Source organism: Oncorhynchus gorbuscha, linkage group LG09, assembly GCF_021184085.1.
Source record: "Oncorhynchus gorbuscha isolate QuinsamMale2020 ecotype Even-year linkage group LG09, OgorEven_v1.0, whole genome shotgun sequence".
In the NCBI taxonomy this organism is placed as follows: Eukaryota; Metazoa; Chordata; class Actinopteri; order Salmoniformes; family Salmonidae; genus Oncorhynchus; species Oncorhynchus gorbuscha.
Window position 1 is genome coordinate 36,267,146 of NC_060181.1, and position 24,867 is coordinate 36,292,012.

The 24,867-nt window shown below is 45.3% G+C and overlaps 2 protein-coding genes across 9 annotated transcripts in view; both read left to right on the top strand.

The window, feature by feature from the left end:
- Positions 1-1,190: 1,190 nt before the first annotated feature.
- Positions 1,191-4,341, top strand: LOC124044371 (tyrosinase-like). Its single transcript, XM_046364023.1, has 3 exons — positions 1,191-2,018; positions 3,834-4,026; positions 4,124-4,341. The coding sequence occupies exons 1-3, from the start codon at positions 1,191-1,193 to the stop codon at positions 4,339-4,341; spliced, it is 1,239 nt and encodes a 412-aa protein (XP_046219979.1).
- The window catches only part of LOC124043474 (GON-4-like protein), a 36,862-nt gene continuing 13,902 nt past the window's right edge, over positions 1,908-24,867 (top strand). For 2 of the 8 annotated variants that reach the window (XR_006840322.1, XM_046362102.1), the window contains exons 1-18: positions 14,027-14,571; positions 15,246-15,529; positions 15,658-15,765; positions 16,153-16,358; positions 16,557-16,631; positions 16,747-16,797; positions 16,896-16,946; positions 17,070-17,165; positions 17,456-17,572; positions 17,769-17,963; positions 19,433-19,631; positions 21,303-21,407; positions 21,504-21,544; positions 21,702-21,820; positions 22,251-22,461; positions 23,099-23,185; positions 23,348-23,543; positions 23,738-23,888. Coding sequence is in view for 7 of the 8 variants with exons in the window: in XM_046362102.1 (XP_046218058.1) it covers positions 15,256-15,529; positions 15,658-15,765; positions 16,153-16,358; positions 16,557-16,631; positions 16,747-16,797; positions 16,896-16,946; positions 17,070-17,165; positions 17,456-17,572; positions 17,769-17,963; positions 19,433-19,631; positions 21,303-21,407; positions 21,504-21,544; positions 21,702-21,820; positions 22,251-22,461; positions 23,099-23,185; positions 23,348-23,543; positions 23,738-23,888 (2,282 nt within the window). In the remaining variant the exon portion in view is untranslated. The other 6 variants (XM_046362103.1, XM_046362105.1, XM_046362106.1 and 3 more) reach the window with 6 other exon arrangements.

Sequence of the window (24,867 nt, forward strand, 5' to 3'; positions counted from 1 at the left end):
GACCTAGAGGCCGGAGAGGGAGCACACGTGACAGTACACCCTCCCCAAAGCGCGGCTCCAGCCGCAGGACGCCGACCAAGATGACGATCCCGGGGATCAGGAGCGGACCAGTCACCTCTGCTAAAAAGACGAGGGAACCTGTCGATCCCAGCTGAGGCGCAGGAGCATGGCGACTTAGAGCGCGGGAGAAAGAGCATACGTGACAGATAACAGTTTGCTTTCTGAACTGAGACTATTTTGTCTGAGGGCAAAGTGGGAAAATCTGTTTTTTAGTCGACTTTTTAAAATAAAATAAACATTTGAAACGAAAAACCTAATCAAACAAAAACATTTAAAAAACAAAAATATAGGCTAGACGCCTGGCTGTAGTAATGCTTTCTCCTATGCAATGCCAGTTACTTGCCTGGCTGCTCAATCTTTACGCAGTGAAATACCAAACCCAACACCGGGCCGAATTATAATGGAGAAACGTGAAAACACTTTAATAATGACAACATAACTCTGTGGTTATGAAACTTGAAGTGAAGCACAGTAAAAGAAAGAAACGTTAACCAAAATGGCATCCTTTCTATAAAGTCACATTTCAATTGCCTTCACTGAATCCCGTAGGCTCGTGCTTTAGTGACACAAAGAAATACATGGATATGCTTTTTTCTACATGCATTTACCCCTTAAAGACCTTCCCTGAAACCTGCAGTGTAATTAAATAAATTATATCCGTTGGTTAGTCCATCAAAATGTATGAGAAAGACCCTCGGTGTGTGTGTGTGTGTGTGTGTGTGTGTGTGTGTGTGTGTGTGTGTGTGTGTGTGTGTGTGTGTGTGTGTGTGTGTGTGTGTGTGTGTGTGTGTGTGTGTGTGTGTGTGTGTGCGTGTGCGTGCGTGCGTGTGTGTGTGTGTGTGTGTTCAGGGAACCACCCGCCCATGAAACAAGCTCACCCCCGGGATCATGAGGTATGTGACCACAGGTCCAGAGAGGGGGGAGTGTGGGTGAGGGAGGAGAAGTCGAGTCGGATCTGAGTGTCTCTGATCTGACTGGAATAGCTACATGGGTTTCGTCTTATCTCACTTCTACTTACCAACTCCTCTTCTCAATGACTCTAGGCACGTCAGCGGGCTGGTGTGTGTGTGACAGGACAAGACAGGCCTGGACAGCTGTGTTCGTGTTGGTGTGTTTGGTCAAGTGTTGCGATGTGGCTCTTGCTCCTCCACGGTGTGTTTTTCCTCCAGTGTGTGCGGTTATCCCAGCAGCAGTTTCCCCGTCTCTGCGCCACCACGGAGGCCCTGCTCTCTAAGGAGTGCTGCTTGGTCTGGGATAGGGATGGCTCGGCTTGCGGGGCCAGCTCTGGCAGGGGGTTCTGCCGGGACGTGGAGGTATCGGATCTACCCAACGGGCTGAATTACCCGTTCTCCGGCTTGGACGACAGAGAGAGATGGCCTCTGGTGTTTTATAACCGGACCTGCCAGTGCGCCTCTAACTACTTGGGGTTCAACTGCGGAGAGTGCCAGTTCGGGCTGTTTGGTACTAAGTGCGGGGAGAAGAGAGAGTCCGTGAGGAGGAACGTGTTTCACCTTTCGGAGGCGGAAAGACGGAAACTTATCTCTTACCTCAACCTGGCCAAGCACACAGTCAGCCAGGATTACGTCATAGCAACCGGGACCTACCGGGAGATGAATAACGGGAGCACCCCACTGTTCTCTGACGTCACGACCTATGACGTGTTTGTGTGGATGCACTACTATGTCTCGAGGAATGCTCTTCTCCGTGGACCGGGGAATGTCTGGACAGATGTGGACTTCGCACACTGGGCTCCCGCCTTTTTGCCGTGGCACCGTGCGTACCTGCTGCACTGGGAGCGTGATATTCGGAAGCTGACCGGGGACTTTGAATTTTCCATCCAGTACTGGGACTGGCGGGACGCGCAGGGCTGTGACGTTTGCACCGACGACCTGATGGGCGCCCGGAGCCCCCGAGACCCCAACCTCATCAGCCCTGCTTCAGTGTTCTCTTCTTGGAGGGTGAGACACCTTTCATCCTCTTCTTGTCTTCCATCCTCCTCTCTCTTTTCTCTTCACCTCTCCTGCCTACCTATTTTCTCCTCCCTTCCTCTCACTCTCACTGTCACCTTGGCATTATTCTTAGAAGTTCACAATAGTCTCCACAGTGTTGTATTTTCATTGATGGTATGGGGAGGCCTGGAGAGGAGAGGAGGAGAAGAGTCCCCTTACACTATAGAGATGTAATCAACCAGACAGTACATGTTTCTCAACTCACAAAACATGAATATACATTTTAATAATTCAACTCTTCTTTATTACTTTTCCTGTGATGACTTGAATGCTGTGATGATGTACTATCATTGTTGAGCTCCCATGTAGCCTAGATAGGAAGGAGGAGATGTGGAGGACAGGAGAGGACTGGGGAGAGGAGGACAGGAGAGGACTGTGGAGAGGAGAGGAGGACAGGACAGGAGAGGACCGGGGAGAGAAGAAGAGAGGACAGGAAGAGAAAAGAGGAGAGGAATGGGGAGAGGAGGAGAAGAAAGGAGACGAGAGGAGATGAGGAAAAGAGAGGCGAAAACTGGGGAGAGGAGATGGAAGGAGAGGAGAAAAGGGTGGGGAGAGGAGAGGAGAGGGAGAGGGAGAGGAGGGTGGTTATCAGGAGACAGTCTGAGTACCTCATGTCTCTGCCAGAGGCCATGTTCTGTGATTAACACACACACACACACACACACACACACACACACACACACACACACACACACACACACACACACACACACACACACACACACACACACACACACACACACACACACACACACACACACACACACACACACACACACGGTCTTGTACAACTAACCTTGTGGGGACACAAAATTCAGTCCCATTCAAAATCCTATTTGCCCTAACCCTAACCCTACCAAATAGGGCTATCTTCTGTATACCACCCCTACCTTGTCACAACACAACTGATTGGCTAAAACGCATAAAGAAGGAAAGAAATTCCACAAATTAACTTCTAACAAGGCACACCTGTTAATTGAAGTGCATTCCAGGTGATTACCTCATAAAGCTGGTTGAGATAATGGCAAGAGTGTCACTTTTCTGTTTACTACATGATTCCATATGTGTTATTTCATAGTTTTGATGTCTTTACTATTTTTCTACACCTGCATTGTTTGCTGTTTGGAGTTTTAGGCTGGGTTTCTGTACAGCACTTTGAGATATCAGCTGATGTACGAAGGGCTATATAAATGCATTTGATTTGATTTGATTTGATTCTACAATGCAGAAAATAGTAAAAAATAAAGAAAAAGTCAGGAATGAGTAGGTGTGTCCAACCTTTTGACTGGTACTGCATGACCTATAATTAAGCAACAAGGCCTAAGGGCTGCTCCTATGCACGACGCAACGCCCTTAGTCGTGGTATATTGGCGATATACCGTTAAACCCTGAGGTGCCTTATTGCTATTATAAACTGGTTACCAACGTAATTAGAACAGTAAAAATACATGTTTTGTCATACCCGTGGTATAGTGTCTGATATACCACGGCATTCAGGGCTTGAATCAACCAGTTTATAGATCTGAGGGAAATTGTTTTCCTTCCAAAAACTGGTAATTAAGTATGTTAAAAATAAGCTTTTCTGTGTTGGAATGGTGTGGGAGCACGTACCCCAACAACAGAATAGTGTGGGCATATACCGGTCATAAATAATATTAATGCAAGTAGACCCCTGATTGGCCAGCTCATCCTCCTCTGGAGGATAATATCATCCGCTATGAGGAAATAGCAAGCATTTTTTTAAAGATCTGTTTGAGATACAAGTTTGAGGTGGGGTTTTTGATTAATTGGTTGAGGAGACATGCTCCAGAGCAGACCCAATACCCAGAGTTCAATGCTCCCATCGGCCACAACAGGCAGTACCACATGGTGCCCTTCATACCTCTACACAGGAACATAGAATACTTCACCTCCAGCAAAGACCTGGGTTACGAATACTCCTACATGCTCGACTCAGGTAAGTACCGTGTGTGTTGTTGGTAATAGGCATGTTTTAATTGTGAATTCCTGAAGGATTGTAAAGGACTCCTCCTCTCCTCTCCCCTCCCCTTCAGACCAGAGGATATCGGAGGTTCTCAGCCCTTACCTGGAACTGATGATGGAGGCGTGGCCCTGGTTGCTAGGGGCGTTGGTCCTGGGGGCCCTGGTAGCTATAACTGTGGCTATGGTAGCTGTGACAATGACCCGGGTGTGTTGGGGTGTGTGGCCATGGCAACGTGGGGAGTTCAGCATTTCACCTACCAGAATGGGAACCTCTCATCATCAGCAGTGATAGTGATACCCCCAACTACCACACTGTTTAGCCCCAACAACCACACTGTTTAACCCCAACTACCCCACTGTTTAGCCCCAACTACCACACTGTTTAGCCCCACAAACCACACTGTTTAGCCCCAACTACCACACTGTTTAGCCCCAACTACCCCACTGTTGAGCCCCAACTACCACACTGTTTAGCCCCAACAACCCCACTTTTTAGCTCCAACTACCCCATTGTTTAGCTCCAACTACCATACAGTTTAGCCCCATCTGCCCCACTGTTTAACCTCAACTACCCCAACTACCACACTGTTTAGCCCCAACTATCACACTGTTTAGCCCCAACTACCGCACTGTTTAGCCCCAACTATCACACTGTTTTGCCCCAATTACCCCAAATGTCACACTGTTTAACCCCAACTACCACGCTGTTGAGCTAACTACCACACTGTTTAGCCCCAACTACCACACTGTTTAGCCCCAACTACCACACTGTTTAGCCCCAACTACCCCACTGTTGAGCCCCAACTACCACACTGTTTTGCCCCAATTACCCCAAATGTCACACTGTTTAGCCCCAACTACCACACTGTTTAGCCCCAACTACCGCACTGTTTAGCCCCAACTACCCCACTGTTTAGCTCCAACTACCCCACTGTTTAGCCCCAACTACCCCACTGTTTAGCTCCAACTACCCCACTGTTGAGCCCCAACTACCACACTGTTTTGCCCCAATTACCCCAAATGTCACACTGTTTAGCCCCAACTACCACACTGTTTAGCCCCAACTACCACACTGTTTAGCCCCAACTACCACACTGTTGAGCCCCAACTACCGCACTGTTTAGCCCCAACTACCCCACTGTTTAGCTCCAACTACCCCACTGTTTAGCCCCAACTACCATACAGTTTAGCCCCAACTGCCCCACTGTTTAACCTCAACTACCCCAACTACCACACTGTTTAGCCCCAACTATCACACTGTTTAGCCCCAACTGCCCCACTGTTTAACCTCAACTACCCCAACTACCACACTGTTTAGCCCCAACTATCACACTGTTTAGCCCCAACTACCGCACTGTTTAGCCCCAACTACCGCACTGTTTAGCCCCAACTACCGCACTGTTTAGCCCCAACTACCACATTGTTTATACCCAACTACCGCACTGTTTAGCCCCAACTATCACACTGTTTAGCCCCAACTATCACACTGTTTAGCCCCATCTACCGCACTGTTTAGCCCCAACTATCACACTGTTTTGCCCCAATTACCCCAAATGTCACACTGTTTAACCCCAACTACCACGCTGTTGAGCTAACTACCACACTGTTTAGCCCCAACTACCACAATGTTTAGCCCCAACTACCACACAGTTTAGCCCCAACTACCACACTGTTTAGACCCAACTACCACACAGTTTAGCCCCAACTACCACACTGTTTAGCCCCAACTACCACACAGTTTAGCCCCAACTACCACGTTGTTTATCCCCAGCTACCACACAGTTTAGCCCCAACTACCACACTGTTTAGCCCCAACTACCACACAGTTTATCCCCAACTACCACACTTTTTATCCCCAACTACCACACTGTTTAGCCCCAACTACCACACAGTTTATCCCCAACTACCACACTTTTTATCCCCAACTACCACACTGTTGAGCCCCAACTACCACACTGTTTAGCCCCAACTACCCCACTTTTTAGCTCCAACTACCCCATTGTTTAGCTCCAACTACCATACAGTTTAGCCCCATCTGCCCCACTGTTTAACCTGAACTACCCCATCTACCACACTGTTTAGCCCCAACTATCACACTGTTTAGCCCCAACTACCGCACTGTTTAGCCCCAACTATCACACTGTTTTGCCCCAATTACCCCAAATGTCACACTGTTCAACCCCAACTACCACGCTGTTGAGCTAACTACCACACTGTTTAGCCCCAACTACCACACTGTTTAGCCCCAACTACCACACTGTTGAGCCCCAACTACCACACTGTTTTGCCCCAATTACCCCAAATGTCACACTGTTTAGCCCCAACTACCACACTGTTTAGCCCCAACTACCACACAGTTTAGCCCTAACTACCACACTGTTTAGCCCCAACTACCACACTGTTTAGCCCCAACTACCACACTGTTGAGCCCCAACTACCACACTGTTTAGCCCCAACTACCCCACTGTTTAGCTCCAACTACCCCACTGTTTAGCCCCAACTACCATACAGTTTAGCCCCAACTGCCCCACTGTTTAACCTCAACTACCCCAACTACCACACTGTTTAGCCCCAACTATCACACTGTTTAGCCCCAACTACCGCACTTTTTAGCCCCAACTACCGCACTGTTTAGCCCCAACTACCGCACTGTTTAGCCCCAACTACCACATTGTTTATACCCAACTACCGCACTGTTTAGCCCCAACTATCACACTGTTTAGCCCCAACTATCACACTGTTTAGCCCCATCTACCGCACTGTTTAGCCCCAACTATCACACTGTTTTGCCCCAATTACCCCAAATGTCACACTGTTTAACCCCAACTACCACACTGTTTAGCCCCAACTACCACACTGTTTAGCCCCAACTACCACACTGTTTAGCCCCAACTACCACACAGTTTAGCCCCAACTACCACACTGTTTAGACCCAACTACCACACAGTTTAGCCCCAACTACCACACTGTTTAGCCCCAACTACCACACAGTTTAGCCCCAACTACCACATTGTTTATCCCCAGCTACCACACTGTTTAGCCCCAACTACCACACAGTTTATCCCCAATTACCACACTTTTTATCCCCAACTACCACACTGTTTAGCCCCAACTACCACACTGTTTAGCCTCAAATACCACATTGTTTAGCCACAACCACCCCACTGTTTGGCCCCAACCACCCACACTGTTTAGCCCCAACCACCCCACTCTTTAGCCCCAACTATCACACTGTTTAGCCCCAACTACCACATTGTTTATCCCCAACTACCACACAGTTTAGCCCCAACTACCACACTGTTTAGCCCCAACTACCACACAGTTTAGCCCCAACTACCACATTGTTTATCCCCAACTACCACACTGTTTAGCCCCAACTATCACACTGTTTAGCCCCAACTATCACACTGTTTAGCCCCATCTACCGCACTGTTTAGCCTCAACTATCACACTGTTTAGCCCCAACTATCACACTGTTTAGCCCCATCTACCGCACTGTTTAGCCCCAACTATCACACTGTTTTGCCCCAATTACCCCAAATGTCACACTGTTTAACCCCAACTGCCACGCTGTTGAGCTAACTACCACACTGTTTAGCCCCAACTACCACACTGTTTAGCCCCAACTACCACACAGTTTAGCCCAACTACCACACTGTTTAGCCCCAACTACCACACAGTTTAGCCCAACTACCACACTGTTTAGCCCCAACTACCACACTGTATAGCCCCAACAATCACAATGTTTAGCCCCAGCAACTATACAGCCAACTCCTAGCCCTGCAACCCTAGCCTACATCTAAGCCGTAACCTTTTAATTATCACCCAGACAATTCCTTGCCTATCTGCCACACCTGCTAACATGTAAATGTGCCCTATGTACAGTTGATGTTGAAAGTTAACATACACTTTAGCCAAATACATTTAAACTAAGTTTTTCATAATTTCTGAAATGTAATCCTAGTAAAGATTCCCTGCTTTAGGTCAGTTAGGATCACCACTTCATTTTAGGAATGTGAAGTGTCAGAATAATATTAGAGAGAGTTGTTTATTTCAGCTTTTATTTCTTTCATCACATTCCCAGTGGGTCAGAAGTTTACATACACTCAATTAGTATTCGGTAGCATTGCCTTTAAATGGTTTAACTTGGGTCAAAGGTTTTGGGCAGCCTTCCACAAGCTTCCCACAATAAGTTGGGTGAATGTTGGCCCATTCCTCCTGACAGAGCTGGTGTAACTGAATCAGGTTTGTAGGCCTCCTTGCTCGCACACGCTTTTCAGTTCTGCCCACAAATGTTTGATAGGATTGAGGTCAGGGCTTTGTGAAGGCCACTCCAATACCTTGAGTTTGTTGTCCTTAATCCATTTTGACACAACCTTTGAAGTATGCTTGGGGTCATTGTCCATTTGGAAGTCCCATTTGTGACCAAGCTTTAACTTCCTGACTGATGTCTTGAGATTTTGCTTCAATATATCCACATAATTTTCCTCCCTCATGGTGCCATCTATTTTGTGAAGTACACCAATCCCTCCTGCAGCAAAGCACCCCCATAACATGATGCTGCCACCCCCGTGCTTCACAGTTGGGATGGTGTTCTTCGGCTTGCAAAGTTCTGAGGTCTTGGCTGATTTCTTTAGATTTTCCCATGATGTCAAGCAAATAGGCACAGTTTGAAGGTAGGTCTTGAAATACATCCACAGGTACACCTCCAATTAACTCAAATTATGTCAATTAGCCTATCAGAAGCTTCCAAAGCCATGTCATCATTTTCAGGAATTTTCCAAGCTCCAGGCACAGTCATCTTAGCGTATGTAAACTTCTGACCACTGGAATTGTGATACAGTGAATTATAAGTGAAATAATGTCTGGTTACAATTGTTGGAAAAATGTGTCATGCACAAAGTAGATGTCCTAACCGACTTGCCAAAACTATAGTTTGTTAACAAGAAAATTGTAGAGTGGTTGAAAAACAAGTTTTTATGACTCCAACCTAAGTGTATCATGAGCTGAAATAAAAGATCCCAAAAATGTTCCATATGCACAAAAAGCTTATTTCTCTCAAATGTTGTGCACAAATTTGTTTACATCCCTGTTAGTGAGCATTTCTCATCCACCTGACAGGTGTGGCATATCAAGAAGCTGATTAAACAGCATGATCACCTTCTGCTGGGGATAATAAAAGGCCACTCTAAAATGTGCAGTTTTGTCACACAACACAATGCCACAGATGTCTCAAGTGTCTCAAGCAATTGGCATGCTGACTGCAGGAATGTCCACCAGAGCTGTTGCCAGAGAATTGTTATGTTATTTTATCAAATTTGGCAGTACGTCCAACCGGCCTCACAATCGCAGACCCCGTGTAACCACGCCAGCCCAGGACCTCCACATCTGTCTTCTTCACCTGCGGGATCATCTGAGACCAGCCACCCGGACAGCTGATGAAACTGTGGATTTTCACAACCAAAGAATTTCTGCATAAACTGACAGAAACCGTCTCAGGGAAGCTCATCGGCATGCTTGTCAGTCCTCATAAGGCGTTGTAACTGACTTAAGTGGTCAAATGCTCACCTTCGATGGCCACTGGCATGCTGGAGTAGTGTGCTCTTCACGGATGAATCCTGGTTTCATCTGTACTAGGCAGATGGCAGACCACGTGTATGGTGTTGTGTGGGCGAGCGATTTGCTGACGTCAACGTTGTAAACAGAGTACCCAATGGTGGCAGTGGAGTTATGGTATGGGCAGGCCTAAGCTACGGACAACAAACACAATTGCATTTTATCAATGGCAATTTGAATACACAGATACCGTGACGAGATCATTGTTGCGCCATTCATCAACCGCCATCACCACATGTTTCAGCATGGTAATGCATGGCTCCATGTCGCAAGGATCTGTCCACAATTCCTGGATGCTGAAAGTTTCCAAGTTCTTCCATGGCCTGCATACACACCAGAGATGTCACCCATAGAGCATGTTTAGGATGCTCTGGATCGACGTGTACGGCAGTGTGTTCCAGTTCCCGCCAATATCCCAAATACATTTTTTCCCCTCATCAATCTACACACAATACCCTAGAATGACAAAGCAAAAACAGCTTTACATTTTTGTGCTAATTTATAAAAAAAATACAAAACTGAAATCACATTTGCATAAGTATTCAGACCCTTTTTTCAGTTCTTTGTTGAAGTACCTTTTGGCAGCGATTACAGCATCGAGTCTTCTTGGATATGACGCTACAAGTATGGAACACCTGTATTTTGGGAGTTTCTTGCATTCTTCTCTGCAGATCCTCTCAAGCTCTGTCAAGTTGAATAGGGAGCATCGCTGCACTGCTATTTTCAGGTCTCTCCAGAGATGTTCGATCGGGTTCAAGTCCGGGCTCTGGCTGGGCCACTCAAGGACATTCAGAGACTTGTCTCAAAGCCAATCCTGTGTTGTTTTGGCTGTGCTTAGGGCCGTTGTCCTGTTGGAAGGTAAACCTTCACCCCGGTTGGAGGTCCTGAGTGCTCTGGACATGCACTGTCAACTGTGGGACCTTATATAGACAGGTGCGTGCCTTTCCAAATCATGTCCAATCAATTGAATTTACAATAGGTGGACTCCAATCAAGTTGTAGAAACATCTCAAGGATGATCAATGAATACAGGATGCACCTGAGCTCAATTTTGAGTTATAGCAAAGTGCCTGAATACTTGTGTAAATACAGAATTTCTGTTTTTATATTGTATAAATTTGCAAAAATGTAAAAAAAAATGTTTTCGCTTGGGTCATTATGGTGAATTGTGTGTAGATTACTGAGGATTTATTTATATTTAATCAATTTTAGAAAAATGATGTAACGTAACAAAATGTGGAATAAGTCAAGGGGTCTGAATAATTTCCGAAGGCACTGTATGTTTCAGTAAGGTTGGCTTCTTAGCGTTCATAGCAATGGTTATCAACTGTACCACAGAGATGGAATGTAAGTCACAGAAATATATGTTGTTGGTGTCATCTGCAGAGAACTACCTGGGGGTACGAAATTTGACTTCAGAAGTTACAGGGTGTGTGGAGTGGTAGTGTCCCGTCCTCTCAGGACTTTAGCCTGGGGTAGGATCAGATGGGGTTAAAGTAGTGGAATAAGGGGGTAGATTTTAACGAGTGTAGGGTTAGTTGGTAGTGTAATTAAAATTATATTTCCCGTTTCCCCTTTTATACTATAGTTCAGTTGGGGGCTTTAATGCAACATATTGAATGCCAATTGCCGTTAAACTCGAATGATGAAGAAGAGTTACACCCGCGAGGGTCAAGGATCGGAATGGTCGGTAGTAGAAAGACAGGAAGAAGAGAGGTCATGATACAGAACGCAGTGGAGCGCCTTCTAAAGAAAGCATGAAGAGGTCCAAGGTAGGAAGCATGAGGTACGATGTGTTGGAGTGGAAAGTGGTGATATTTGTAAACTTATTTTATTTCACCTTTATTTAACCAGGTAGGCCAGTTGAGAACAAGTTCTCATTTACAACTGCGACCTGGCCAAGATAAAGCAAAGCAGTGCGACACAAACAACACAGAGTTACACATGGGATAAACAAACATACTGTCAATAACACAATAGAAATGATGAGCCCACAGGGCCTCATTTGCACCCTATCCGAATAACTAATGCCATAGAGAAAGAGGTGAAGTCAAATTAGCTCAGTTAATTGGAAATGGTATATTGTTCATATGTTGTGGTAGCCAGGCTCAGCAATAGAAGATTGTGAAAATGGAAAAGCTTAATGGGAAGAAAATTAAAAGCCATGTCCCTGGTGTTTACACTAGATTGAGGGGAGTCATCAATGGGGTCCCAATATCTATGTCCACAGATGATATTAAAGAACATGTGAAGGGAGGAAGAGTGATTGAGACCAAAAGGTTGATCAGTAGGAAAGAGGGTCAAAGAAGTGGAAGCCTATCAGTGCTGTTGAGGTTTGAGAAGGTTATGCCTGGGAAAGTACAGATAGGATTCCTTAGTTTCAATGTATGAGAATTGGTCTCCATCCCCATTGCAGTGTTTTAAATGCCAAAGAATGGGACATGTAAGCTGTTCAATGTAAAGAAAGGAAAATATGTGCCAAGTGCGGAGGGGAACATGATTATGGTGAATGTGGGGGGGGGGGGGCATGGTGCAGTATTTGGTGGATGCCAAGTGCAGAGAGCAGATAGAGAGGCTCAGAGATATAGAATTAGTTATGATGTTACGTATGCAGAGGCTGTAAGGCAGATTTGTGTAACTACAATGTGGAATGATGGAGCTTCCATGACTGCTCCTGTACTAGGTGGACCTACTGTCAGACTGATGGAGCTTCCATGACTGCTCCTGTACTAGGTGGACCTACTGTCAGACTGATGAAGCTTCCATGACTGCTCCTGTACTAGGTGGACCTACTGTCAGACTGATGAAGCTTCCATGACTGCTCCTGTACTAGGTAGACCTACTGTCAGACTGATGAAGCTTCCATGACTGCTCCTGTACTAGGTGGACCTACTGTCAGACTGATGAAGCTTCCATGACTGCTCCTGTACTAGGTGGACCTACTGTCAGACTGATGAAGCTTCCATGACTGCTCCTGTACTAGGTGGACCTACTGTCAGACTGATGAAGCTTCCATGACTGCTCCTGTACTAGGTGGACCTACTGTCAGACTGATGAAGCTTCCATGACTGCTCCTGTATTAGGTGGACCTACTGTCAGACTAATGAAGCTTCCATGACTGCTCCTGTACTAGGTGGACCTACTGTCAGACTGATGAAGCTTCCATGACTGCTCCTGTACTAGGTGGACCTACTGTCAGACTGATGAAGCTTCCATGACTGCTCCTGTACTAGGTGGACCTATTGTCAAACTGATGAAGCTTCCATGACTGCTCCTGTACTAGGTGGACCTACTGTCAAACTGATGAAGCTTCCATGACTGCTCCTGTACTAGATGGACCTACTGTCAGACTGATGAAGCTTCCATGGCTGCTCCTGTACTAGATGGACCTACTGTCAGACTGATGAAGCTTCCATGACTGCTCCTGTACTAGATGGATCTACTGTCAGACTGATGAAGCTTCCATGGCTGCTCCTGTACTAGATGGACCTACTGTCAGACTGATGAAGCTTCCATGACTGCTCCTGTACTAGGTGGACCTACTGTCAGACTGATGAAGCTTCCATGACTGCTCCTGTACTAGGTGGACCTACTGTCAGACTGATGAAGCTTCCATGACTGCTCCTGTACTAGGTGGACCTACTGTCAGACTGATGAAGCTTCCATGACTGCTCCTGTACTAGGTGGACCTACTGTCAGACTGATGAAGCTTCCATGACTGCTCCTGTACTAGGTGGACCTACTGTCAGACTGATGAAGCTTCCATGACTGCTCCTGTACTAGATGGACCTACTGTCGGGGTAGGTGCTTCTGATGGTCCTGGCGTGGTGTCGAGGCCAGAAATCTTGTTATGAATGTGTGGTGTCAAATGACACTTTGATAATGAATAAAGTTGACTTCATAGCTTTTATTGGTAAGGTTATCAATTTGTGGAAAACAGAAATGCCAGTTTGAAGGTTATTGTGGAGACAGCAAAAGAGATATTGGGGGTAACAATGTTACTGTTGAAATGGTTGTTGACATGTTGAACAATCCTATGGGTGGAATGTTTCAGTATGATATAAAGGTTAATGGGGTTGGTGAGGGGAATAAGTTAGTAGGGATTTATTTGTATTTTATTTTCATGGAAGTACAGAATTGGACAGGTACATTGATCGTACATTCCAGCACAGTAGGTGGCAGCATGTACTTAAACGATTGTTTGCGGACCGCCATGATATAGAAGAAGAAGAAGAAGAAAATGATTGTGTTACACCTGGAAACATAATGTTGTGCGCAGAAGGGCATGAGACAAAGGGATGTGTGGCATTGGGGAAATTAGTGGTATGTGTTAATTGTAATGGTGCCCATTGGCCTGAGGATCAGAAATGTCCTGTGTGAGAGAGGCCGGTTGAGTTGGGTCAAGGGGAGGGATCCTGTGAGGAGTGGTGTGAATAGTTGATCTCTACCAGTACAGAGAGATAGGCCAACAAGTGATATATGTAAGATTGGATTTTTAGCATTCATAGCAATGGTTATCAACTGTACTGCAGGGATGGAACGTAAGTCGCAGAAAATTGAGATTGTGGTGGCAGCTGCAAAGAGGTATTTGAGTGTGCGAGACTTGACATCAGAAGAGTTTTACAGGTTGTTGGTCTGAGATAGGACTAAATAGATTTAAAGTGTTTTTATTTATTGAAGTAATTTTTATTTGTATTAGTGTAGTGTTAAATGGTAGGGTATTTGTTTAATTATTTATTTTTCAAGCAAAATAAAAGGGCAGTCTAGTAGGTGGCGGTAATGCAATATTTTTGGGACGCCAACCACAGTTAAACCTTATCGACGACGAAGAAGAAGGAAGGAAACAGACAGTTTGTTGCAGGTTTCATCGTTTACCGCTGATGGAGCTAGCAGTGTTGTGGCGGGTAAAATAATGTTTTGTAAATTCATATTCACCAATTAATTTCAACATAGTATTAGCTATGTGTAAAATTAGTTTTTTGACCTGTTGTCCTGTTGAGAATGATTGCCAGGCTATTAGCGAAGGTAGTTTATTAGCTACTTAGCTAGCTAGCTTAGCTTGCTTGCCGTTACACCACAACAACAAGCGTGATGATGATTGATGCCACTGACAGTGCCATAGCCAACACCACTCACTCAGTAACAGCTAACATCTTTCAACTAAAGCTAACGGTATGCAAACGTCTTCATACATACTACCTCTAACTAGCTATGTTACATAGCGAGGTCTGATAGTTAACGTAAGTGCTTCACAAAAGGAGCTGAGCAGATAAGTATTGACATGTTAGCTTTGAGTGTTAGCTAATATTAGTAGGAGTAGTGCCTATATGTGTACAAAAACAGTGTGCATCTCATTCCTCTCCCTCGTCCAATCTGAGCTGACAACTGAACAGGTAAAATCTAATAATCTTATACTGACTAGCAAGGATATTCTATTCTGCCGTATGGCTTCCCCCACATATTGTCAGACCAGTGCCAATCAAAGGGTCCATATGACAAGGACAGGAAGACACTTTAGACTAGTAATACATGCCCAACCATAAACCCTTGTCATGCTTGTTCTCAATTAATCTCACAGGTGGTACTACATGATGAATCTGGTCCGCAAACGCAACTCCAGCTCTCTCAAAGGTCGCCCTGACAAATATATTAGGACAGAGAAACCACAGTCCATAAGACCACCAGCATCCCACAATGCATCATCACCACTCACAACAGAGGCCAGTGCCATTGTTACCACTTCCAAGGAGGAGAGAGGCCTGGAGGTCCATGGGACTTCGTCGCCATGGAGACGGTCTCCCAGGTTCAAGAGTCAAAGCCTGCTTGGCCAGGGTCCCAGCGTGGACCTTCTTGTTGCTGAGGGTAAGTAGGGGGCAAAGGAGAGTAGATCTTGCATCACACTTAGCATTCATGATACGTTTTATCTGTTTTGTGTGTCCTACCTAAGCAATTGATATATAGGTAAATAAGGGAGTCTCTTGTCTTTGCAGGATCTCCAGGTCAGGTAGCGAATGAAGAGGAGGCTGTCCAGTGCAGCCCTGCACAGTGCCCCCCTCAGACAGAAGAGGATACAGACACTGACCTGGTCATCACTATGGGTGAGGAAAACCTATATATATATTAACTTGCCACCCGTAGCAACTGATCCTGAAACGGTACTCGCATCTTGTATACAACATGAACAAGATTAGGAACAGTGTACAAAATGACCCCTCAGCTAACTATTTTCCTTTGATTTAAAAAAAATACCTTTATTTAACTAGGCAAGTCAGTAAATAACAAATTCTTATTTACAATGACATCCTAGGAACAGTGGGTTAACTGCCTTGTTCAGGGGCAGAACGGCAGCTCAGGGATTTGATCCACCAACCTTTCGGTTACTGGCCCAATGCTCTAACCACTAGGCTACCTGCCGCTCCAGGTAGGGGGCGTGAGTAAAGCGTACTGTTGGAGTTCAAGACTGATTGACTCTCTCTTTCTGTCAGATGAAAGGCATGGCGGGGGACACAAGGGCAGCAGGAAGAAGGGAGGGGTTAAGAGGAAGAAGAGAGCTGCGGACAGAGAGGTGGGAGAAAGACAGCAAGAAGTGGCCGGTCCCGAGGTGGAGATTGACAGAGAGCTGGACCGTGAGCTGGAGAACAAGTCCAGACAACATAACCTTACCACCGCCAATGTCCGCAACATCATTCACGTGAGTGCAGAGGGGAGCCAATAGCTGCAACCTAGCCAATGTTTCTTACACAGTTAATGTGGACTGTGGACGCGTGTCAATTTCCTACAATAGCAATTTGCCTACAACCTCTCATATAGTGCACATAGACTGACAGACAAATACAGACAGGCTGATTGTAAGCCTGGTTTGAAACCTTTTTTACCTTTTGAACCACAGGAAGTGATCACCAATGAGCATGTGGTGGCCATGATGAAAGCTGCCATCAATGAGACGGAGGCCGTGCCTGTCTTTGTGAGTGTCAACCATTGCATATCCATGTCCTAATGAAGACTTTTCCAGTTGAGAATTGACACGTTCAAGTCTCTGTGTGCACTTTCATTCAACATCTTTCTCATCTACCTCTTAGGAGCCCAAGATGACACGTTCCAAATTCAAGGAGGTGGTAGAAAAAGGAGTGGTGAGTTCACTGCCTTTTAGTGTGTGTGTTTTTTTAACGTACATTTAGATTTCTGTTTTGCTATTGAGTCTCTTGTAATTCAGTCCTTGTTATTTCAGGTCATTCCCACTTGGAACATGTCCCCCATCAAAAAGGTCAATAAAGAGAAGGTACCACCATCGTACTGCTATGAAAGTCGTATTAAACACTCATTACCTGACTGGAAAGTGTGGCTCCCAACTAGAAAGGGCTGAAGTGCTTGTCTGTTTCTTTTTTTTCTTCTCCGTTTTCAGGCACCACAGTTTGTGGACATTCAATTAGCGGAGGAAGACTCCTCTGATGAAGAGTACTGCCCCGACGAAGAGGAGGAGGACGAGACAGCGGAAGATGTAAGAGATTCATAGGATTGGGCTCTGTGTTAGCTTGTGGACTGAACATGTTTTATTTTGTTGTTGCATACATTGGGAGGCGTTCATCATGCGTACAGAAATGTGTGGTTAAAAAAGCTAAATAAAGTAGTTTAGCTTTGTCAACTTTAGAATGGCAACAGTAAATGATTGTAAGTGGTCATAGATACATTATGATTGGATGTGCCAATACTTTAAATAAATAGAAAATCCTTCGTGTTTCTCTGTATCTCTATATATTGAAATGACTGTGTTGGACTTTGTGTGTGTAGACATTTCAGGAAAGTGACATGGAGAGCACGGCCTCGTCTCCAAGGGGAATCAGAGGAGGCTTCCACAGGAAAATACACACAGAGTGGGACGACGACAGGAGCTGCAGCCCCATGCAGGTGACACACTTCAATACAATTTTAAATATTTGTATTTTTGCCTCAAGCAATAACATATGTATAAGCATTTTGTTTTTTATGTAAAAATGAATAATATACAGAATATTGCCTTTTGTAAGTAGCATAATATGTTATTATTATATTCTTGTGAGATACATTTCAATGTTGATATCTCATGAAACTCATTTCCTCCCAGGTCAATCATAGCAGGTCCAGACACCTAAAGGTGGAGGTCGTCCCCATGGGCCCTCCCCTTCCCCCCCAGCCCTCCTCCTCTGGCCCACAGGGATTCTATACCACCAGGGCCCCTCCAGAATTCAGCTTCCTGGAGAAGCTTCATGCCGTGGAGGAGGAGCTGGCCATCGGCACAGTCTGCCTGGAGCCCTACCAGGTACCAAGGCCATATCTCAGATTGTTCTGGCAATTCTCACATAGAAACTTCATTGGGAGGAATGATGTTTGACATGTTTTTTAAATATTTTTACATTTGTATCACAAACTTTTTTGTTGTTGAAAATCATGATTAAAGTGGCTATTTTAGGCTACTTTTAGGCCTATACTGTACATACTTTCTGTAAGACCTTATAATCTGTGAACCGTACATGATACAGATGACATCGGTGTCATTAAACTCATTGTGTGCTCTACAATATGAAGTGTCTAGATTCTGAAATATACATTTATTCAATATTTGAATATTAATATCTCTAAAGTACCCATTTTGATTCTGTAACTTTAAAACATATTCATTGGAACAATATACTGTAAGTACATCAAATTTCCAGAGTGGGCTTGTGCTAGCATAATTTTGAAGTTATGATTTAATTTTATGAGCACCCCCAACACAGTGAATGGAAAAATAGATTCAAAGGGAACTCCCTCTACTGGTGATTTGCTGAATGTGCAGTGGGCTGTAATTGGTTAATGACCTGTCAATTTCTGGCCAGTCCTCTTCTGGCTGTGCCGGGTGGAGATTATAACGGAACATGGCCAAGATGTTCAAATGTTCATAAATGACCAGCATGGTCAAATAATAATAATCACAGGCAGAACAGTTAACTGGAGCAACAGCACGGCCAGGTGGACTGGGGACAGCAAGGAGTCATGTCAGGTAGTCTTGAGGCATGGTCCTAGGGCTCAGGTCCTCCGAGAGAGAATTAGAGAGAGCATACTTAAATTCACACAGGACACCGGATAGGACAGGAGGAAGTACTCCAGATATAACAAACTGACCCTAGCCCCCCGACACATAAACTACTGCAGCATAAATACTGGAGGCTGAGACAGGAGGGGTCAGGAGACACTGTGGCCCCCATCCAAGGACACTTCCGGACAGGGCAAAACAGAATGGATATAACCCCACCCACTTTGCCAAAGCACAGCCCCCACACCACTAGAGGGATATCTTCAACCACCAACTTACCATCCTGAGACAAGGCCGAGTATAGCCTACAAAGATCCCCGCCACGGCACAACCCAAGGGGGATGAACATCTAACATCTTTCCTCCCAATGACGTTTCTATTTGAGAATTGCCAGAACAATCTGAAATATTTTCGGCCTATCCTGGCGTGGAATCGCCCACTACCCAATCCGGATAATGGCTCCTGCTAGACGCAACCCATCAATGCAGTGCTCATAGATTTAGAATGGAATGCGATAGAGATTTCTGCTTTCCGGGTCCTGTTCAGTAGGCTTGAAACAGGGAAACATTTTGAAACGTGAAACCGAAGGTGCTACCTGAACTACCTGTCCAAAGACATGCTTGGAGATTTACCTGACTTTGCACTGCTAACCTCAAGCTTTCGCTCTCTGTTCCCCCTCTTCCTTCATCCCCGTTGTCTCCATACCACTCTCACAGCCACCCCTGGCGGACGGTCTGATGGCGTGTCGTACCCGCTCCAAAAGGCCCCTCCGGGACGTCCCCATGGGCCAGCTGGAGGCAGAGCTCTGTGCCCCTGACATCACGCCCGACATGTACGGGTGTGACTCCGCCCCCGAGGACCCCGAGTGGACCCACTGGCTGCAGGGCATCATGACCTCTGACATGTACAACGATGGTGAGGGGTGGCGTTAGAGTAATAATCACCTATCCCTGGTCTTTAGTTTGTGTTAGATATACAGTGGGGCAAAAAAGTATTTAGTCAGCCACCAATTGTGCAAGTTCTCCCACTTAAAAAGATGAGAGGCCTGTAATTTTCATGATAGGTATACTTCAAGGTCAAATGTTTTCTGTAAGTCTTCAAGGTTTTCACACAGTATTGCTGGTATTTTGCTAGTATTTTGGCCCATTCCTCCATTCAGATCTCCTCTAGAGCAGTGATGTTTTGGGGCTGTTGCTGGGCAACACGGACTTTCAACTCCCTCCAAAGATTTTCTATGGGGTTGAGATCTGGAGACTGGCTAGGCCACTCCAGGACCTTGAAATGCTTCTTACGAAGCCACTCCTTCGTTGCCCGGGCGGTGTGTTTGGTATCATTGTCATGCTGAAAGACCCAGCCACGTTTCATCTTCAATGCCCTTGCTGATGGAAGGAGGTTTTCACTCAAAATCTCACGATACATGGCCCCATTCATTCTTTCCTTTACACGGATCAGTCGTCCTGGTCCTTTTGCAGAAAAACAGCCCCAAAGCATGATGTTTCCACCCCCGTGCTTCACAGTAGGTATGGTGTTCTTTGGATGCAACTCAGCATTCTTTGTCCTCAACACGACGAGTTGAGTTTTTACCAAAAAGTTATATTTTGGTTTCATCTGACCATATGACATTCTCCCAATCTTCTTCTGTATCATCCAAATGCTCTCTAGCAAACTTCAGACGGGCCTGGACATGTACTGGCTTAAGCAGGGGGACACGTCTGGCACTGCAGGATTTGAGTCCCTGGCGGCGTAGTGTGTTACTGATGGTAGGCTTTGTTACTTTGGTCCCAGCTCTCTGCAGGTCATTCACTAGGTCCCCCTGTGTGGTTCTGGGATTTTTGCTCACCGTTCTTGTGATCATTTTGACCCCACGGGGTGAGATCTTGCGTGGAGCCCCAGATCGAGGGAGATTATCAGTGGTCTTGTATGTCTTCCATTTCCTAATACTTGCTCCCACAGTTGATTTCTTCAAACCAAGCTGCTTACCTATTGCAGATTCAGTCTTCCCAGCCTGGTGCAGGTCTACATTTTGTTTCTGGTGTCCTTTGACAGCTCTTTGGTCTTGGCCATAGTGGAGTTTGGAGTGTGACTGTTGGAGGTTGTGGACAGGTGTCTTTTATACTGATAACAAGTTCAAACACGTGCCATTAATACAGGTAACGAGTGGAGGACAGAGGAGCCTCTTAAAGAAGTTGTTACAGGTCAGTGAGAGCCAGAAATCTTGCTTGTTTGTAGGTGACCGAATACTTATTTTCCACCATAATTTGCAAATACATTTTTTCTCATTTTGTCTGTCATAGTTGAAGTGTGCCTATGATGAAAATTACAGGCCTCTCTCATCTTTTTAAGTGGGAGAACTTGCACAATTGGTGGCTGACTAAATACTTTTTTTGCCCCACTGTAGGGCTGAGGGAAAAGTGATGCCAACCAGACCCCTGAGGGCTGGAGTTGTCCATCCCTGATCTAGACTGAGTGTACAAAACGTTAAGGACACCTTCCTAATATTGAGTTGCTTCTTCTCACTTACTCTCACTCTTGCACTCTGATCCTCTTTCTCGATGTTCTCTCCTTCTTTTTTACTTGTTTTTTTAGAGGAAGGCGATGATGATGATGACGATCCTGAGTATAACTTCCTGGCGGAGATCGACGAACCCGACGTGGAGGATTACCGTAATGACCGAGCCGTCCGCATCACCAGTGAGTTACCATGGTGATTCGATGGAGTCAATTTATCTAGGCTGTGACTGTCAGGCATTGACCCTCATCTCCCTTTTTTTTCTTTCTCTCCCACAGAAAAGGAAGTGAACCAGTTGATGGAGGAGTTGTTTGAGACAGTAAGAGAGGATCTGTGTGTTGTTTGTCTGTTTCTTTTGTCTCCCCTCTCTCTTTCCCTCCAAACACCCCTTCTATGTGTCCTTTCTTTACCCCTCTGTGTTTGGTATGTTGTGTGGTTGTCTATGTATCGTTTATCTCTGTGTGTGTGTGCTCCAGTTCCAGGATGAGCTGACTGCTCAGGAGCAAGATGGGGAGGGACACGAGGAAGAGGAGGAGAGGGAGGAAGAGGCACCTGCCCTGGGGACACCCACATTCAACACCCCGCCAGATATCCCGTAGGTGTATCCACTTCCTATACACACTGTTCTGATGTTGTTTGTTACACTGGCATCTTCCCAAGTAAATAATTCCATTTATCAAATACTGTTTCAATTGTAACATGCTTTGTAAATGACAGGTGTGTAGACTAACAGTGAAATGCTTACTTACATTTACATTTACAGTTAAGTCATTTAGCAGACGCTCTTATACTTACGGGTCCTTTTTCAACAATGCAGAGATAAAGGTACAAAAATAGAAATGGTGACATGAGTAATAAATAGTGAATAACATTCTATCAGTTCAGTTGCGAAACTGAATTCTGTATATTGATTTCAACCTCTAATCACAACCTTTATACCGTCTACTCACCCACACAGTGACAACTTTCAACCTCCTCTGATTTGACTTATGTATAGCTGACCCAGTTTGACCTTTGATCCCTAGGTTGGAGGACCCCATGGCGGAGGTGACGGCAGGGCGCTACCGTACGGTGAAGGAGCAGCTGGACGCCATCCGGCGTCGCCGGGCCCTGCTGGAGAGCCAGGGCCTGTTGGTCCCCAGGGCCCTCATCACCAAGCCCCGGGAGCCCCCGCCTCCATTCACCCCCACCCTCTCCCACCACCAGAGACTCCAGCTGCAGCAGCAAGTCCAGCAGGTCTGGGGTCCTTGGCTTTGTGTTAGGGTTAATTCCACAAATGAAATTCCCTCTCCCTGTAAATTCATTCAATTCAAATTCCAGATCAGTCTTTGAATTCAGAGAATTCAATTCCAATGCTGTGTAAATTCTAAGAATTCTATTCCCAATTCAATATTATCCCCAACAATTCCACAAATTCAAATTAAATTCCCTCAGGCTTTCAGGCTGATCATGTGACTGTTCAGACAGCCTAGCTGGAAATATAGGAATGCACGTTTAACTCATTAAAAACAAATACTGCAGTACATTTCATATACTAAGTGCATTAATTCCATTATCTGGGAAATGTACAATTATTCAATTCCAAAGGTTAAACTATTTGACAAATTCAATTCTAACCCAAAATTGAATTCAATGCAAATTCTCCACTCCATGAGTGAATTCAATTGGAATTTCAAATGAAATTGGAATTAATCTGGACCCTGCTTTATGTTCAATATTTTGTAATTGAGCTTTTATCTTGATGAGCCAAACCTGGTCAAAACAAACATCTAAATCAAAACCTAGGTAGTGAGATCCTGGTCAAGGATCCACAATGAAGACAACCTTTGTTTGTCTTTCGGTCGGTAATTGCTGTATTTTTCTCCGTCTGCAGCACGTCCAGCTCCTGACCCAGGTCCATATGTTAACCAGCCCAGTGGCTGCACTGCAGAGCGAAGCAGCCACCACCAAGCAGTTCCTGGTGAGAGAGAAACATACTGACAAACCCACTTTCACTAGTGCCTTTAGCTGCACCAACTTCTAAATATACTTTCGTTCTCTCTCTCTCTGATACTCCCACCATATCTCTGTCTCTCTCGCTAACTCTCCATCACTCTCTCCATCACTCTCTCATCACTCACAGATGGAGTTACAGATGTTTGCCCAGCGTGGGGAGTTGACCCAGCGTGGGGAGTTGACCCAGGGCCCAGTGGAGACATGCTTTACCAGTGTGTTCAGAGCCTGTAACCTACAGGGTGCACTGTCACTACTGGAGGAGCTCAGACTGTCCCCAATCCCTTACCAGGAAGCCCCTAACGAGCCACGAACATGCAGGAGAGGTAAGCATGTGCATGCAGGAGAGCCATGATGATAGTAAAATCGATGAGTTAAAGATGATTTCTAATTTACTAAATTGAATTACAATGTACCCTTCTCAGTTGAAAATGTTTGAACTCATTCAGGCTGTAGGCCTAATTCATGTTTAATTCATCTCTCACTCTAACTGGTTTGTTGTGTGTTACCACTTTGCCAGTCCGGAAGCACCCGTCGATGCCACCCCAGCTGGCATGGCTGTTTGCCACACGGCCGGTGTTCCTGTACCCTGAGCTACTGCCCCATGTCAGCCTGGACCCAGCCCTGCATTCCGCTCGCTCAGTCAGCATGTTCACCGCAGGAGAGGACTGGTAAAGAAGGACCTTTTTTAGAATCCCAATATTATGCCCAAACGTTATAACCTCCTTTTAATGCCCATATTGTATCTGATTCCTCATAGAATACCCATATTATACTGGACAAAAATATGAACACAACATGCAAACAATTCAAATATTTTACTGAGTTACACTTAATATAAGTAAATCAGTCAATTGAAATAAATGCATTAGGCCCTAATCTATGGATTTCACATGACTTGGAATACAGATACGCATCTGTTGGTCAAAGATGCCATTAAAAAAAGGTAGCGGTGTGGATCAGAAAACCAGTCGGTATCTGGTGTTGCCTCATGCAGCGTGACACATCTCTTTCACATAGAGTTGATCAGGTTCTTGATTGTGGCCTGTGGAATGTTGTACCACTCCTCTTCAATGGCTATGCGAAGTTGCTGGCTATTGGTCGGGAACTGGAACATGTTGTTGATCCAGAGCATCACAAACATGCTCAATGTGTCACATTTCTGGTGAGTATGCAGTCCATGGAAGAACTGGGACATTTTCAGCTTCCAGGAATAGTTTAAAGATCCTTGCGACATGGGGCTGTGCATTATCATCCTGAAACATGAGGTCATGGCAGGGGATGAATGGCACGACAATGGGCATTCAAATTTACATTAATAAAATGCAGTTTGTTGTTAGTAGCTTATGCCTGCCCATACCATAACCCCATCTCCACCATAGGGCACTCTGTTCATAATATTAACATCAGCAAACCGCTCGCACACACAACGCCATGCATGTGGTCTGCGGTTGTGAGGCCGTTTGAACGTACTTCCAAATTCTCTAAAATGACGTTGGAGGCGGCTTATGGTAGAGAAATTAACATTACATTCTCTGGCAACGGCTCTGGTAGACATTTCTGCAGTCAGCAAGCCAATTGCACACTCCCTCAACTTCTTACATCTTTGACATTGTGTTGTGACAAAAATGCACATTTTAGTGGCCATTT